The sequence below is a fragment of the Ammospiza nelsoni genome, chromosome 21 (assembly GCF_027579445.1).
Source record: "Ammospiza nelsoni isolate bAmmNel1 chromosome 21, bAmmNel1.pri, whole genome shotgun sequence".
NCBI classification, from domain to species: Eukaryota; Metazoa; Chordata; class Aves; order Passeriformes; family Passerellidae; genus Ammospiza; species Ammospiza nelsoni.
The window spans coordinates 4,863,553-4,880,980 of NC_080653.1; the positions used below are offsets into that span (position 1 = coordinate 4,863,553).

A 17,428-nucleotide genomic window follows, 5' to 3' on the forward strand; every position below is an offset into this window, starting at 1 on the left:
GCGGTGACGTCAGGGCGGCGCGGCGCGCGGGGCGATGGCGGCCGAGTGCGGCCCGGCGGAGCAGTGGCGCGCGGCGCTGCCGCAGCACGCGCTGTTCGGCCGCCTCCGCGAGCGCGCGCCCGCCGCCCCCCGCCCGCCGCGGCTCCGCGACCTCCTGTGCGGGCTGGGCTCCGACCTGCTGCTCTGGGACGGGCCCGCCGCCGCCCTGCTCGCCATCGGCCTGCGCCGCCTCGGCACCGGCACCGACCCCGCCGCGCTCGGCCGCTACCAGGTGCGGGAGGGGCTGAGGGGATGGAGGGCCCAGGGGGGATTGAGGGGAGCAGCGGCTGGGGCGGGCGGTGTGAGGGAATGGGGAGGCTGTGAGGGGATGCGGAAGAGGGGGCTGGGGTGGGGGCGTTTGGGGCGTGAGGGGATGGGGGGTCGTGGAGGGATGGGCTGGGTGTGAGGGGCCGTGAGGAGGGGAGGGGGTGTGAGGGACTGGGCGGACCGTGAGGGGATGTGTGGAGAATGTTAAAAACGGGACAGAGAGGATGTGAGGGGATGCGAGGTGTGAGGTTTGAGGGGAGGAGGGTCATGGTGGGCACGGGGCTAACAGGGTCTGTTCCTTGAAGGAATATCATCCCTCAGCGCGCCCTGGGATGTCCTTCCTCAAGGAACCCACTGCTTTGTGCCTGATTCCGTGCCGTGTAAATAACCATCCAAAATAAAGATGAGCTGTACTTCCGTGGGTGCTTTGAAGGGCTTGTGCTTCCCTGTAACATTTCTGTTTTCAGACTCTTCTGTGCATAAACCCGCCCCTTTTCGACGTGCACCAGACGCTGCTGAGCCCTGCCCAGCACCATGTGGCGCTCATCGGTACCAAGGGGCTCATGGTGCTCGAGCTGCCCAAACGCTGGGGCAAGAATTCCGAGTTTGAAGGTGGGAAATCCACGGTGAACTGCAGGTGGGTGAGACCTCAGGTGAATAATAACACCCTTGTCCTGCCACTCTTCCTCTACAACCTCCCTTTCTTGGGGTTAGGCAGATACAGAAGGCACTGGTGGAAGGTACAGGTTGTATTGGTGTTGTGGGGCAGTCATGAATGAAATTATTTTGGCTCAAATACTTGCTGCTTGTCAAGTAACCCAAATAAATTGCCTTCTAAACTTGTTGTAATTGCTGAGGAGCAAGATGCTCCTCTAGTATTCTGTAGCTTTCCACAGAATCATGGAATGGTTTGGGTTGGAAGAAACCTTAAAGGTCAGCAAGTTCAACTCCTGTTATGGATAGGGACATCTTCCACTAGACCAGGTTGCTCTGAGCCCTGCCCAACCTGATCTTGGACATGTCCAGAGATGGGGCAGCTCCTCTGGGGTCTTTCAGCTATGGCAGCTGAAAGCAGATGTTTTGGGGGGAATAACAGAGGGCTTCAATTTAAAGCTGCTTTCCAACTTTCAGAGTAGTACAGATAAAAACTCTGAAACCTTTTCACTGTGTCTCTAGCTCTTCTTGTCCCCACCTCCCTTTGGAAGTAGCTTGTGTGTTTCTGGTCCCAGTGCAAGTCTCTGCTCTGTGTTCCAGCACCATTCCTATTGCGGAGCGCTTCTTCACCAGCTCGACCTCCCTGACCCTAAAGCATGCAGCCTGGTACCCCTGTGACACCATGGAGCCCCACATTGTGCTCCTGACATCAGATAACACCATCAGGTAAGCCCCATTTGTGTTTGATTAATCAAAGTGGGGTTTTTTTTTCACATCCAGCCTTAATTTGTCACTGGGTATTTGCATCCTGCCGTTTTTACCAGAGTTAGCAATAAAAAAGTAGGATGGGGGAATTTCAGAGTGAGTGGCTGATGTTCCTGTGTCAGCAGGGAATGTGCAGCACTGCCAGCAGAGTGACCATGGCTGCTCTTTCTTTCTTTCCCCCAGGTTTTACAGTCTGAAGGTGCCTCACACACCCATCAAGGTGATTGTGCTTTCAGACACCGAGGAGGAGACTCTGACCATCAAAACAGGGTTGGTGTGGCTTCTTGTATTTTGAAATGCTTTTGCAGAATAAGCTCAGTATTCTCAGTTATGTTTTTAATCAATAAGTGATAAATGTGCCTGAAAATCTCATATGAATTCTGTAGTGCTAGCAGTTCTTCATGGCAGAGTACCTACACTTTCCCTTTTCCTCCCTCCCTCCCTCCCTCCCTCCCTCCCTCCCTCCCTCCCTCCCTCCCTCCCTCCCTCCCTCCCTCCCTCCCTCCCTCCCTCCCTTCCTCTCCCCCACCCTTCTAAAGCAAAGTGGTGACAAGCTGTGTAGTTAAGTGTTTGTCAGAGTAGCAGCTTGAAAACCACGCGTTGACTTTAAGCTGGGGTTAAGAAGGGGGTTTTAAATGAGGAATGTAGAGAATAGATTATCTTTTTATTTCATTCCTGGCCTGGTTGGAAACAGAACTCTTGCAGCACAGAGTGGTGTCCCTCACAGAAGTACCAGAGCCCCTCCTGTGTCTCTGGAGCTGTGGGGGCACTGCAGGACCCATGTGCCACATCAGGGGTGTCCCTTACAGCCTTGTGTAGCTGGCACTGCTGGATGGGATGGGGTTGGGCAGGGATTTGTGGCAGCACAGCCCTCAGGAGCAGGTTACACTCTGTGCTCTCAGTGCTTGCTGACCCAGCTGGTTGTGCCCTGTGCCAGGAGAGCCTACACAGCATCCCTGGGTGAGACAGCCGTGGCCTTCGACTTCGGGCCGCAGGTGCCGGTGCCCAAGCACGCCCTGGGCCAGCGCGGCAGCGAGGAGGTGCTGGGCTACCCCCTGTACATCCTCTATGAGAATGGAGAGACCTTCCTCACCTACGTCAGCCTGCTCCAGAGGTAGGCTCTGAGCCCCAGGGTTCGTGGGGTGCTTGGCTGTGCAGTGCTGGGATGGGAGAGTCACCTCTCGGCTTGGCTGGGGCTCTGTGAGGGATGCTGGGCTGAGTTTGCTTGTACTGCAGCCTGTTCTGTCTCTGTGGCAGTGCTGATAGACTGGAATCCAAAACCAGCCTGTCATCCTTTCTCATCCAAACATTATGGGTGCAGCTTCCACTGCTCAGAATGCACTGTGCATAATTTACCACCAGCAATCTGATATGAACACACAGGCTGTAAAAGATCAGTGGGTCTAAGGCTGTTCAGGGTATTTTGTGGCACAGACATCCTTAGCTTTGGATGAGGCTCATTGAGCCAGGGGCATCCTAGGAAGAGAAATTGAAGAGCATAGGGGGTTCACAGGCATGTTCAGTGGAAAGTCAGGATGATTAATCAAAAATATAAACATGATACAAGAAGGAGTTACTTTAGAAAACTGAGAAGATGGTGCAAGACTTACAAGTTAGATCTTGTGTAGCTGAATATTAAAGCGTGTGGTACTTGGGTTAGAAACAGCACTGTGGGGGGATCTGTCTGCAGGCAGTGAGGTGGCTTTAGTCCATCTAAAGTTCTGCCCAAAGAAATGCCACAGCACAAAATGCTGCATGTGAAGTGCGAGAACCAGTTGAGTAATCATTAACTTGAGCCTTCCTTGAGTATTTTGTGTTCTTGCAAGAGAATGTTTCCTCATGAATTTTTGCAGTGTAGCTTTGGTTGCTTTCAAAGCATAAAGTGTAATGAAATGAGCTCTGATTTCCCCTCTGAGCTCTCCAGCAAGGAGCTGCAGGTCAGACTTGCAATCTGCAGCAGTGCAGTGGGACTCAGAGCTCCCAGCCATTGTCTGACAGCTGTGGGAAGCCCCCTGCAGCCCTGGGCTGAGACCAGACCCGTTCCTTACCCGTTCCTTACCCGTTCCCTGCAGCACGGGCAGCCCAGGGAAGCTGCTGGGGCCGCTGCCGATGCACCCGGCGGCCGAGGACAACTACGGCTACGACGCCTGCGCCGTGCTGTGCCTGCCCTGCGTGCCCAACATCCTGGTCATTGCCACTGAGTCGGGCATGCTCTACCACTGCGTGGTGCTGGATGGAGAGGAGGATGATGAGCAGGTACCTTCTCTTGGTTTGGTTTTTTTCTGGAGGTCTTTTTGGTTTTTTAATCCAAGTTCTTGCTGCAAGGTGGCAGGATGCCTCGAAGTGTGTGCCAAGTGCCAAAGCTGCATTCTTTTGGAATGAGGTGGTGAATCTTTCTCCTGTTTCAGCCAGTTCCTGTGGCTCTCTGACACTTTTATATTAAATCTCAGTCCTGTGTACCCTGACAGTAGATCAGTTTTTGATCAAATTTACTAGGATCTAATTTAAGGAGGATTTTCTAAGAAACCCTGAATTTGAGGGTTTTTTTTTTAAGTAAACTTGAACTGCCTTCCTTGACAATTAAAACTTGTACCTCTTTCTTGATGCTGTTTATGTTGGCATTCCTATTTAAATGATGTCTGACAGAAGAATTCAATGCTCTTTACAGTCAGAGAAGTCCTGGGACCCAAGATCTGATCTTATTCCTTCCCTGTACGTGTTTGAATGTGTTGAGCTGGAACTTGCACTGAAACTGGCAACAGGAGATGAGGAAGATCCTTTGGAGTCTGACTTCTCTTGCCCAATCAAGCTGCACCGAGGTAGGGCTGTTGTTCAGCTCGTGGCTTTTTATGGCACACATTTAGGATCCAGTTATCTGCACATTCTCATCAGTGTCAGACAAACAGGGGGTTAGAGTAAGGATTTGCCTGATGCCCTCAATACAGCTGTGGAAGGAGCAAGCCTGGCAGGGGCACCAGTGTAGATTACACATGGTCAATACTAAATTCTGTCATCTGAGGGTTATAAAGCAGGAGTTTCTGCATCTGTGCTGACCTGTGAGTGTGAGGGAGTGCTGTGGAGAGAGTGATCCTGAGGGAAGGACCTGCTTGTCCCATGGTATTGGGGCAGACAAAATGTTTGGGTCTCTGGGAGCAAGCAGCTGGTCAGAATGTGGTCTGCTAGTTTTAATAATCTGCCATTGGAAACCTGTCTGAGTGATGCAATGTGGTGTGATAGGAAGGGTTCAAAACATCATCAGTGTGTTAGACTCTAACACCTGTATCTGCTTCTGTGCTTGCACTAAGATGTTAAAGCTGACTGGACACTAAGTTGCTACACAGGATCAGCAGTGCAGGTGTGAAGGGTGAGTTTTTCTCAGTTCAGTGCCACCTCTTATATTTTCTGCTTCAATTTCAGATCCCAAATGTCCCTCTAGATACCACTGCACACACGAAGCTGGTGTCCACAGTGTGGGCTTGACATGGATCAACAAACTGCACAAATTCCTTGGTTCAGGTGAGTGAGGAAAGTGGGGAACAGATGAACATCTGCCAGCAACAGGCTGGTGGATGCAGGTACTGCTGAATCCCTCACCCTGCAAAGTGGATCTGATGCATCCTGACATGTCTCCTTGTAGATGAGGAGGACAAAGACAGTTTACAAGAGCTGGGAGCAGAACAGAAGTGCTTTGTTGAACATATTCTTTGTACAAAACCACTGCCATGCAGGTAAAAAACCAAACTCTTTCTCAATTGCTTTCAAGCTGGGGACTTGCTATGGAAAATATTTATGATTTGTCATCTTTTGCTGCATTCTTGCCATTAAAGTAAACTCAGAAGTTTTCAAAAAATACAACTGAGCAATCTGTGTATCAGGATTCTTACTGCACTGTTAGGGTAGGAGCTTAAAATTCTTGTATTTCTGTCTGAAGATCACCTGTCAGAGCAGCAGAAATTTTCACTTCTATTTACCTGACCTTGGAGCATTTCCAAAAGAGTGAACATGCACAATTTCAGGAATTAAGAACTCTCCCGACTGGGTAATTTTTTTGTTCTTCTCTTCAGGCAGCCTTCTCCAATTAGAGGATTTTGGATCGTTTCTGATGTCCTGGGGCCCACCATGATTTGCATCACCAACAGCTATGAGTGCATTACAAGGCCTCTCTTGTATGTGGTTCTCAGTTGAAGTCCATGACTGCATGGGAAGGACCCAAAAAGGATATTCCTGTTTTTCAGTTACTCTTTGGTTGTTTCACCCCAGGCTTCTGCAGCTCTTAGGACACTCCATGAAGTTTTGCTTTCTGAACACTCCCTGGCTGAGCACTGGGAGTTACTGAGCTGTTACCTACTGCTGATGAGGTGTTTGTAGGGGATATTATTAATCAGGTCACTTTTAGTGATAATTAGGACAAAAAATGTTCTTGATGGTACTGTTGGGGTTTTTCAGTAGTGTTGATATTCTTAATGGGCTGCTGAGGTTGTGTGTGCCTGAAAGGGGAAAAACAGAAGTAGGATTTTTGTTTGTGCTTCCAGTTACTTTCTTTGGAGGTGGTGGCAAAGATACAGAATGGTGTGAATGTGCATTTGCACAGTGAAATGAACACCTTGAGGGGGTGACACTATTTTCAGCTCTTTTTTTTTTTTTGCAGGACACTGTTTAAGGTAGAACAGACAGCAGAGCCAGTGTTAACATGAGGTTCTCCCAGAGACCTTTCATTTATTTCATGGTTTCCACACAGGTGGGCAGTGACCAGGCAGGGTGCTTTGTGGAGAAGGCCACGCTGCTGTTCAGTGCCTGCCTGCCTTGTTCTGGAACTTCCTTCTCTTTAAGCCAGAGGATATTTATTATCCTTGCTAGTTTGAGCTGTGACCAAACAGGTGTGGGGATGTGAGCTTTGCCTGCCCTGCCAGGGCTGGATTTACCACGTCCCTGAAACAGCTGCAGTGACACAGGAACTCCACAGCAGAGGGGTTCCAGTGAGGGAGCTCTGACTGTTTCAGTGTGAGTGTGTGCCTGTGTCAGTGAGGGAGCTCTGACTGTTTCAGTGTGAGTGTGTGCCTGTGTCAGTGAGGGAGCTCTGGCTGTTTCAGTGTGAGTGTGTGACTGTGTCAGTGAGGGAGCTCTGACTGTTTCAGTGTGAGTGTGTGACTGTGTCAGTGAGGGAGCTCTGACTGTTTCAGTGTGAGTGTGTGACTGTGTCAGTGAGGGAGCTCTGGCTGTTTCAGTGTGTGTGACTGTGTCAGTGAGGGAGCTCTGGCTGTTTCAGTGTGAGTGTGTGACTGTGTCAGTGAGGGAGCTCTGGCTGTTTCAGTGTGTGTGACTGTGTCAGTGAGGGAGCTCTGGCTGTTTCAGTGTGTGACTGTTCCCTTGTGCTGTGTGCAGGAGCACTGTGCACCCTGCGTCCCCTCCCCTGCTGTGCACCAGGGAGGACAAGGAGCTGGCCGTGTCCCCGCTGCGCATCGTGGCCGAGGCTGAGCATTCCTTTGAGAAGCACATCCAGGGCATCCTGCAGCGCAGCTCTGCCAACCCCCTGCACCTCAAGTGAGCACAACCTGGGGCACCTGCAGGGGCAACACTTGGGAACACACTGGGTGTTGGGCTGCTCCTACTGAACAGCACATGGCCTTGGCATGGCAGTGCTGGGCACAGCTCCTGCCACTGACTGGTACCTGTGTCCCTGTGGGGATGGCACCCAGCCCCGTGATGGTGCAGGCTGGGACGGGATCCCTGGCTCCAGGCTCCTGCTCAGAGCGGGGCTGCCTTCAGCTGGTGAGGTTCTCATTGCTTGGCCCATTGGGTTTGGGGTATCCTAAGCTACCTTGGGATTTCCTTAATTTAACCCTCACTTTCACAACAGACCCCCTCCCCCCGCCCCCCTGAGCTTTACCATAAACACTGGATGTGTTCTAGGCTTCCAAAGGAACATATTAGTAAGATGGCAAAAATGTCAATCTTAAGATCTGCAGATAAAGATGCTGCTCCTCCCCCTGAAGAATGCCTTCAGCTCCTCAGCAGAGCCACCCAGGTGTTCAGAGAGGAATATATACTGAAACAGGACCTGGCAAAAGAGGAGATTCAGCAAAGGTAATGCAAAACTCTCATAAAAAATGTGCTGGCATGTCTCTGTGACACAGCAGCACTGTGGGTCTGATCCTGTGAATGAGTAAATGTACTAAATGTAAAACTAACAATGAATACCAGAACTTAAAACTGAGTTATCAGGAAAAGCAGGGGTGAGTTTAATAGCTGATCTCTGTAGTGGCTTATAGGGGAAGAAAAAAAGGGTAAACAACACAGGTAAAATACTTTTCTCGTGGTGTTTGCTTGCCTGGGCCTGTGGGTGGCAGGAAATCTGACCTCAGCACTAATCCTGACAAAGGAAAATTGCCTTAAGTCTCTGCTGCTTCAAATCATAGTCAGTTATTTACACTACAGTTAGGACAAAATGGGAGTTTTTTCTCACTGCCCCCCTTTCAGTGTCTTTAGTTCTTCCCACTCCCAGCATTTTCTCTGTGGTGTAAATCCTGATTCACCTGATTGTAAGTGGTCTGATTTTTTTTTTTTTTTCCATATGTGTTTATTTCAGAGTGAAGCTGCTGTGGGGACAGAAAAAGAAACAACTGGAGGATCTGAGTTACTGTCGAGAGGAGAGGTGAGTAGAGCCTGACCCCTTTATCCAGTCAAACCTCAGGAATGATGCACCCGTGGTGGCTTGGACAAGGCCCTGTGTGGAACAGGCGAAGGCATTCCCAGCCTGCAGGTTTGCTCCCTCGTCCAGCTGCCTCCTTCAGCCTCCTTGTCCTTTCCCCACACCCTGGCCTGTCCCGTGTGTGGATCTGAAGTGAGGAATTGTTTCTCCCTCCCCTTAAGGAAAAGCTTGCGGGAGATGGCCGAGCGCTTGGCTGACAAGTATGAGGAAGCCAAAGAGAAGCAAGAAGACATCATGAACAGGTGAGGGCACACAGGGCTCTATTCCACCTCACAGCCCCTGATGTTAAACAGAGTTTGCAGGTGTGGCAGAACAGAGTGGGCAGAAGCTGCTGGTTAGTTACAAACTGGGCTTCTGCAATTCCCTGTGCTGGGGCTTGGTGTGATCTGTCTGCAGGCCCAGCCTGAGCCAGCCCCATGCTCAGAAATGCCCCTGAGACCAGGTGGAAGGGGAAGGTGAAGCCCCTGAGACTTGGGCAGCATGGCCCAGGTGTTTGAGCAGAGCTGGGAACCAGGGATGTTAACTCAGAGACATTTCTTGCTGTAAAGGATGAAGAAAGTCCTTCGGAGTTTCCACTCTCAGCTTCCTGTTCTATCTGACACTGAAAAAGATATGAAGAAGGAACTGCAGACAATCCATGACCAGCTGCAGCACCTGAGCAATGCTATCAGACAGGTGAGAGGTGGAATGGCCAGACTGGGAGGTTCCTGAGCTCCTCCCTCAGTGCTGACAGAGGAGTCCTGCCAACAAAGTGATGCTGGACTTAATTAGCAGCAATGAACTAAAGGGGCTTTGGGCCCTTGGTGTAATACAGACAGGACCTTTGCACACACTGTAAGCCCTCAGAGAGCTCCCCAGTCCTCAGCCTGGCAGGGACATTTCTTCTCTTTGTGGGAAGTGCAAAAGCAGACAGATTTGGACCCAAAAAACCCCAATTAATTGCAGTACAACACAGCAGTCTGTAATTAACAAGCTTCCACTGTGGCAGGCAGCACCAGCACTGACTGGGCCTTCTCTCCTCTCCTCCCAGGTGAAAATGAAGAAGGAATACCAACAGAAACAGATGGAGAAGGGGCGCAGCCCCCGCAAGCCCAGCATCAGCCTCAGTGCCTACCAGAGCAAGTGCATCCAGGCTGTCCTGAGAGAGGAGTAAGTGCAAGCTGGGCTCCTCCTGAGGAACCTGAGCCCTGGCTCACCTGCAGTTCCAGTGTCTCAGGTGTCACTTAAGCCATGCTGGGGCAGAGGGGCTGAAGCACAGGACGTGCAGCTCCTGAGAGCAGCACCTTGAGCAGATGTATGGAAGTGCTTTAGCCCAGGATCCCAGGGCAGTGTGTAACCCAGCCTGGGATGACAGGCACTGCTCCCATTCCCTGTTTCTACCAGCTCTAGTGTTTCCCTTCCTCCCTAGCTCTGTGCAGCCTTTTGACTTGCCTTGTTTTTTCTTGAAGGGGAGAACACATCCGGGAGATGGTGAAACAGATCAACGACATCAGGAGCCACGTGAACTTCTGATGTGTCCTGGAGAGGACCCTGCAGCCAGGGGCTGGATGAGCTTTACCTGGCCCTGGTATTCCCTTGTATATTTACCATTTGTATGTTGAACAATACATCTTTTACATATTATTTTGTAAAGAATTGTGAAATAAAATACTTTTGATATGACTCCTCACATGCTGTGGTTTCTGTTTTTGTCATGGGAAAGGGACATGCTGTAGGTGTTTTATATTTGTGGTGTTAGAGGGTAACTCCTGCAGCTGCCTCAGGAGTGGGGGTTGCTGCTCCCTGGGGTTGTCCTGGGATTGTCTCCCACTCTTGCTCCATCAGGGGTTCCCTGGGGGAGGCTGTGGCAGGAAGCAGAGGAGAAAGACCAGAGCCGTGCACACACACACTTCAGCAGCTTTTTTTAATTTGGAACACTTTCTCCATAAAGGACACACCTTCAGTACAGTTAACAAATGGTTACACTGGAATCCTGGAGACAGCAGAATTCTACACCCACGATTGCACAGGACACCAATGGCTTGGCTCACTGGAATGCAGGATTGACTTCCAAACACTGTTTGCCTTTTGCAAAGATGGCTCTGCAGTCCTTGCCATTACAAGGCCAATTCAGTCTCTGCTGTAGACAGACTCTAGTGGACAATAAGGAATTGTTGTCCCTCCCCCCTGCCCTTGGAAAAGGTGCCACAGTGAAGCTCAGGGGGGACAGGAGTTACTGCACTGCTAAAACAGGGGGGCACTGCTGGGGGGTACCAGACATGCTGCAAGAACACTTTGTACAGGTTAAGACTATACAGGTACAGGAATGCAGACAGAACTCCAGAACTCCACCTGGGCCCTGCTACAGCCTCCACCAACAGCTCAGCCCCTGGCACAGCTGAGCAGTGACACTGCCCGAGCCAGGAGAACCCACCCTGCCCCAGCCACGCTCCACAGCACCCAGAACTGGAAGGAAGAGCATTTGTTTTCTCGTGTTCACGAGCAGCAACACCAGAATCCATCATCCAGTGAGTATCTACACCAAGAGCTTTTCCTACATTTACAGTCTTTTAAATTTGCTCTGCAAATTTGGCACACACTGTCTTGTTTTGCTTTTAAAGGCCCCTTTGAGTCTGAGTTCAGCAGAAGCTCAGTTGCTGCTGCTGAAGCTTTGCTGTCCTTCCCCCAGGAGGGACAGCAGTTTGCAGGGAGCACATTTCCCACCCCTTCTGTGAACAGCCAGGGTTCCAATTTCCAACTGAATTGTTTAAAAGTCTGACATTACAGCAGTTGGTGAAAAGGGTGACTCGTGTTCCAACACTAAAATGGTCACAGCTGGTACTGGGACAGGAGCACAGGTGTTGGGCTGTGTGATGGAACAGGGAGGTGAAAAGGAAAAACCATGCAAGAGCTGCCTGCCCTCCTCTCCACACCAAAGGAAGTTCCTCCAGGGACTTTTGCAGTTCACCAACAAGGAAAAGCACACAGTGCACACCCCAGGGCTGCAGGTCTGCCTTTGGGAGCAGCCCCACAGCCCTGGGGCTACCAAGGAGCCCAAAGCACTTGCCCCACTCATCTCCTTCCTGCCAGGCTGCAGCCCTGAGCTCACCCTGACACCACCACACCTGGGAAAGCTGTGCCCACGAGCCACAAAAACACAGCAAGGAAAAGCCCCCAGCCCTGCAGCACCTGCAAGGCTCTGAGCCAGCAAGCCGGGGCTGCTCAGAACAGGTCAGACACAGGACCAGCAAGGGATGCTGGAAGGCCAGAACAGCTCCTCCCCCTGCTCTCTCACACTGGGACCATCCAGAAACACAACCAAAAATATTTTACTGTGAAAGACTTCAAGGTGCAGTTCCTAAAGAGCTCAGCTTGCTGAAGAGGGTGCAGGATGTGGTGTAGTTTTGCCATACAAGAGGCTTCCTTACACCTCCTGCACAGGTGAGGCCCCAGTTACAGTAACTAACCCTGTAACCTGTTACACAGTTTGGCAAGGGAGGGTGGGAACAGAGAAAAAAGCTTTCCTTTCTGTTCTGCAGCTCCTGCTAAAGGCCTGTAGTTTTGTCTCTAAAGTCTACCCAGCCATTGGAAACTGAATGAAAATATCTGGTCCTGGATTTCTGCATCAGGACCTGGCTGCTGTCACCCACAGCTCAGCAAATAGTGAGGAAGAGTAAAAAACCCCTAATCTGGTAACTGCCAAATAAGACTCAAGCCACACTTCAACATCACCTTTAGGTGACAGTAAGTGTCACCTTTAGACATGACAGCTCTGCCATCTGTTAGTCATTACTAAGGTGGGAAAATTGCTTTTGGGTGTCAGGATTATGAAGGGAATTAATTGCTAGGGTGAATAAAATGCTTTAATTCTTGTAATGAGTGGCAAGGAATTGAGCTTGTATGATGCTTTTTTGGCTGTTTTTAAGGCATTCCTCTTCAAAACCACTGGTTCTGACTTGATGTCAGTAGCAGGATATACACTGCTAAAAATAGGATCTAAGCACTTAAAATACATAGTCATGTGCATTGCAGTTTGGAGCAGTTTCTGTCACTTTTGAAGGTGATGAAGAAAAGCAGATCTCTGGCCAAGTATACGAAGAAAAAACATCAAGGAATGGAGGAAAAACTAAGAAGTTTTGGATAGCAGGATCTGCTCCTTCAGCCTCCTTTTAACTGAGTTGCAAAGTTCAAGAATTGGGTTTGTACCACCAGGATCACCGACACCTGCAACAGCTCAGGAATGTGTCCAGCTGCATGCATGGAACTCCAGCAGTGCAGGAGGAGCAGGAGGAGGAGGAGTGCTCATGTTACCTCTGGACATTTATAGAACAAGAAACCCAAACCTGGCAAGTGAGCGATCACAAGAATTTCCTGCCTCTGCTGCCACATTACTGAGTGCAATTGAACAGTCTGGGAGCAGAAGCAGGGGACAGCACAGGAGCCACCCCTGAGCAGTGCAGGACAGCACAGAGCTGCACTGCCCCTCCAGCAGCACAATCCTGCAGCTCCTGCAGCTCTGTGGCCTGCCCAGGAGGGTCTGGCAGTGCTTCCCTGGGTGCTGGCACTGCCCTGGACACCATCCCAGAGAGCTCCTGCCCTCACACCTTGTGCCAGCCCCAGAGCAGAGCACACCTGCCCCACCTCAGGCCAATGCTCAGACATGCACATGACTCTTACCAGCTTTTTTCTGTTCGGGTTTTTTGTTTGCTTGGTTTTTGGTTTGTTTTGTTTGTTGTTTTTTTTTCCCACACAGAAGGGATTCTAGGCACTGCTCAGCTTTAGGAGATGAGAAACAACCGGTTGTAGCTCCATATTCTAAATTACATTTGTGAAAAGAGATTACAAAACAGTGCATTTCTTGTGCTTTTCTTTCTGTATCTGAATTCAACAGAAAAATGGCAAGGAGTTAAATTCTCAGTACAGTGTTCTTTTTCTTTTGGATTAGCATTTATCTGTTCAGGAGATACACAGCTCACTCATATCCACATTTCAGCAGCATTCAGATTCTTCACAGAGCCAATGGTTTTTTAAAAAAAAAGTACTGAGTTATGAAATAAGATCAATATCCAGTGTCCTGCTAATAAAGTCATATTTTAATATAAAATATTCATACAGCATACTCTACACCTCATTCTCTCTGCTAGCTGAATACTGTTACTGACTATTCAAACAGAAAAACTTCAACCACTTTGCTCTTCAACGTTTTGGAGGGACAATAGTTTCCAGCAGCTACTTTGATCACAGTAGTGGGGGAAAGAACAGAGGGAAAGACAGGGGTTTATGTTCCAAAACTCTAGATTAGGTTACGAAGTCGGCTGAAAGAGGGAAGTTTTTCAGAATGTAAGGACTGATCCCACTCAGTGGAACATGAAACACTGCACTCATTAGTGTTTCCATTAGAAATTCTCCTTCCTACACTACAAGTCACCCTTGTGCTCTCTTCCTGCCCAGTACGAAACCTTTTTCCCCTCTAGAAACAAAACTTAAGTCATTGCTCCCCTCTGTTGTCTTCTGCTCTCTCGGTTAGAGTTAAATAATAATTAATGTTGCTATAAAGATGAGTTAAAAACCTCAGCCACAGCCTTGGAGCCCAGCAGGGTGTCTGTCATGTTTCAGGGAGCTGATTAATGTCCGTCAGTTTTGTGTCGTTCAGGATTGCACGGATCCTCTCCAGGGAATCTGCCTGCCGGATCCTCTCCAGCTGCACCTGCAGGAGCAACACGGGAATGCAGTCAGCAGGGGCAGAGCCAGAGCCAGGCACAAAGGGGCAGAGCCAGGGCTAAAGGGGCAGAGCCAGGGCTAAAGGGGCAGAGCCAGGGCTAAAGGGGCTCAGAACCAGGCACAAAGGGGCAGAGCCAGGCACAAAGGGGCTCAGAACCAGGCACAAAGGGGCTCAGAGCCAGGCACAAAGGGGCTCAGAGCCAGGCCTAAAGGGGCTCAGAGCCAGGCCTAAAGGGGCTCAGAACCAGGCACAAAGGGGCTCAGAACCAGGCACAAAGGGGCTCAGAGCCAGGCACAAAGGGGCTCAGAGCCAGGGCTAAAGGGGCTCAGAGCCAGGCCTAAAGGGGCTCAGAACCAGGCACAAAGGGGCTCAGAACCAGGCACAAAGGGGCAGAACCAGGCACAAAGGGGCTCAGAGCCAGGCACAAAGTGGAGAAGAAAGCAGAGCCAGGTTCAAAGGGGGAAGAGCCCTAAGCTCACACCCAGGCCCAAAGGGGGGAAGAGCTCAGGGCCAGGCCTAAAGGGGCTCAGAGCCAGGCCTAAAAGGGGAAAATCCCAGGGCCAGGCCCAAAGGAAGAGCCCAGAGCCAGGCCTAAATGGAGAAGAGCTCAGAGCTCATATCCAGGCCCAAAGGGGGAAGAGCTCACACCTAAACCCAAAGGTGGAAGAGCTCAGAGCCAGGCCCAAAGGGGGAAAACCTCAGAGCCAGGCCTAAAGGAAGAGCTCACACCCAGGCCTAAAAGGGGGGAAGAGCTCAGAGCCAAGCCCAAAGGGAGGAAGAGTTCACACCCAGGCCCAAAGGGGGAAAAGCTCAGGGCCAGGCCTAAAGGGGGAAGGGAGCAGAGCCAGGCCCAAAGGGGGGAAAGCTCAGAGCCAGGCCTAAAGGGAAGAAGAGCCCAGAGCTCACACCCAGACCCAAAGGGGGAAGAGCTCAGAGCAAGGGGAAAAGCCCAGAGCCAGGCCTAAAGGGGCTCAGAGCCAGGCCTAAAGGGGGAAAAGTCCAGAGCCAGGCCTAAAGGAAGAGCTCACACCCAAGCCTAAAGGGGGAACAGCTCACACCCAGGCCCAAAGGGGGAAGAGCCCAGACCTAGGCCAAAATGGAGCCCCCAAGGGATCTAACATTACCAGGGGCTGAAGAAATGCAAGGTGTGAAGCAGTACAATTTTAATTTGGGCCTAAGAATAGGAAGAAGACATGAAGCAGTTGTGATTTTACAACAATCCCCCACTTTCTGGGGGTTCCAGGCAATCACCAGCACTCTGTGTTTTGTCTCATGTACAGTCACTGACACTGTACTGGAAAACTGGAGATGTGCAAAGTGAACCTTCCCAGGAGCAGCCCCACACGTGCCTCAGAGGCTCTCAAGGTCACAGCCAAAATGCTCTTGGAGCAAACATCCCATTTCCAGGCTCACTCCTTACTCTGCTGATAATCCACTTTAAGCTGTTTCCTGTCTGCTGAAAAAGGGCCCAGCAGAACTGTGCTGGAACCAATGCAGAGAGCACAATTGATTTCTTTCTCACACTCAAACTTCCACCATCCTTGCAATAGGATCTGAGTTTCAGTTATAAATCCCCAACTAGCATTTAATTGCTTTTTAAACCTTCCTCTGAATTGCTGATAACTAATTTGGCCAGTGGACCCCTCACACAAGGGGTACCTGCCCAGGCTCTCACTGACAAGGCCAGAGAAGGGAATAACCCTGCCAAGAAACCACAATCCTCCTCTGATGGTCATCTCACACTGTACAGTGCACATGGCACAAGTTACAAACTTTCTGCTTAGGGCAGAAAGAAAACACAAAACACAGAGCTACAGTTCTAACTGAGCTCAAGGTTTACTAAACTACCTGCAAGCTGTGGAAGAGCCCACTACACATCTTCAAAGTGGTGGCTGTTTGCTCTAAGAACTGCATAAAACAGTGCCTGCACCCAAAAACTGAGGATGAGGACAAACAAGAAGCAATTTCCCTAAGCAGGACAACTCAATAGTCTCCTTTGTCCTCCCAACTCCTCCAGACACAGAGCCAGAGAGAACAGATCTCTATTGTCCATCCAGCTAAACTGTGCCTAGTAAACAAATCTGCCACATTCTGGTGTTAATTTTCCAAATAAACCTGAATGCCTGACTCAAAATGTGCAGTTTGAATTCTGCTGGATGTCACTGAGGGCCTGGCAAAGGACTGCAAGGAGATGGGGCTGAAATTCAGCACCTCCTCTGTGAGCAAAGCTGGAACATAAAGGGGGCACAGACTCTGGGAACACAGACCCTGAGGGTGAGCCCAGTCCAGCCTGGCTTCCCCAGGGCACTGAGAGCTCCTCTGCACACAAACTGCAGCAGAACAGCCTGGCAAACCTGGGTCAGCCTCAGGGACACCCCTGACTAAACTCCTCCCCTTACATTAACCACAGGTTCACTTGGTGGAGGAAATACAAGGATAACAACAATTGCAAGGACAAGACTTTTAGAATGTATTAACAGAAAGCAGTAACTGTGACACTAAGAATCACTTCATATATTTAGATCAAGCAGTACCAGCTCCTTACTTTGTCCTCAAATATTTGCATCTGAATGATTTGCTATGAAAATATCACATTGGAAGCATCAGGAGGTGGACAAGGAAAAACACAGGTCTGGAAGAGCCATCATCTCTGGCCCTGCAGTTTCTTTTAGTACAATAACTGGAAATTAGCTAGAACCATGTAATCAGGATGGAATCCCAATAGTTTTAGTAATAATATCATAGTGGGAATACCTGAGCAGTTTATTACACTAACAAATTCTAAAATAGATCATAAATACCAACATAAAATTTACAACTGCTATTTCTTATTTTGCTCAGCTCTGGAGAAATAATGAAACTAAATTAGCCCTTACACATTGATTGGACTCTCTTACCTGAAGTGTCTGGGAAAGCTTTACAAAGTCTCTCTGCACTTGCTCACTGACATCCAACTCAGTCTGCAACCTCTGGGCTTTGTTCTTCTCTTCAAACACCAGCTGCTCAAGGTTGGCCTGGGGAGGAAAAAATTCTTATGCTTGAACTGAATAAAAATCAGCAGCTTGTATAAAGTGATTAAAGTGTGATACCAGAGGAAAGCAGCACAGCATTCACAGGGCAACAAACCAAACCAGTCTTTCCCCACCTCAGTTTTCCAAAGTGCAAAATCAGGGGGTAATACCCATTAATAGGTGCCAATAGACTGGTTAAGGTATGAAAAAGCCCAAAATCCCTTAACAGCACCATGAGCAGGGATCTCAAAATACAAAGGCAGAGTTCTGAGTTTTAGTGCA

General features: G+C 49.8%; 2 protein-coding genes across 3 annotated transcripts in view; one reads left to right on the forward strand and one right to left on the reverse strand.

Annotated features, from left to right (window-relative positions):
* The first annotated feature begins 34 nt into the window (after positions 1-34).
* Positions 35-10,103, forward strand: NUP88 (nucleoporin 88). Its single transcript, XM_059486843.1, has 17 exons — positions 35-271; positions 774-943; positions 1,561-1,686; positions 1,909-1,995; positions 2,663-2,839; positions 3,798-3,981; positions 4,394-4,544; positions 5,143-5,241; positions 5,363-5,453; positions 5,790-5,891; positions 7,108-7,266; positions 7,684-7,809; positions 8,312-8,377; positions 8,596-8,676; positions 8,983-9,109; positions 9,465-9,583; positions 9,883-10,103. The coding sequence occupies exons 1-17, from the start codon at positions 35-37 to the stop codon at positions 9,944-9,946; spliced, it is 2,166 nt and encodes a 721-aa protein (XP_059342826.1). The 3' UTR covers positions 9,947-10,103.
* Positions 10,104-13,319: 3,216 nt separating this feature from the next.
* Positions 13,320-17,428, reverse strand: part of RABEP1 (rabaptin, RAB GTPase binding effector protein 1) — a 45,107-nt gene continuing 40,998 nt past the window's right edge. For both annotated transcript variants that reach the window (XM_059486697.1, XM_059486696.1), the window contains 2 exons: positions 17,033-17,149; positions 13,320-14,120 (listed from right to left, as the gene is read on the reverse strand). In XM_059486697.1, coding sequence (XP_059342680.1) covers positions 14,019-14,120; positions 17,033-17,149 — 219 coding nt within the window. In that variant the 3' untranslated portion in view covers positions 13,320-14,018. The remainder of the gene's footprint in view (positions 14,121-17,032; positions 17,150-17,428) is intronic.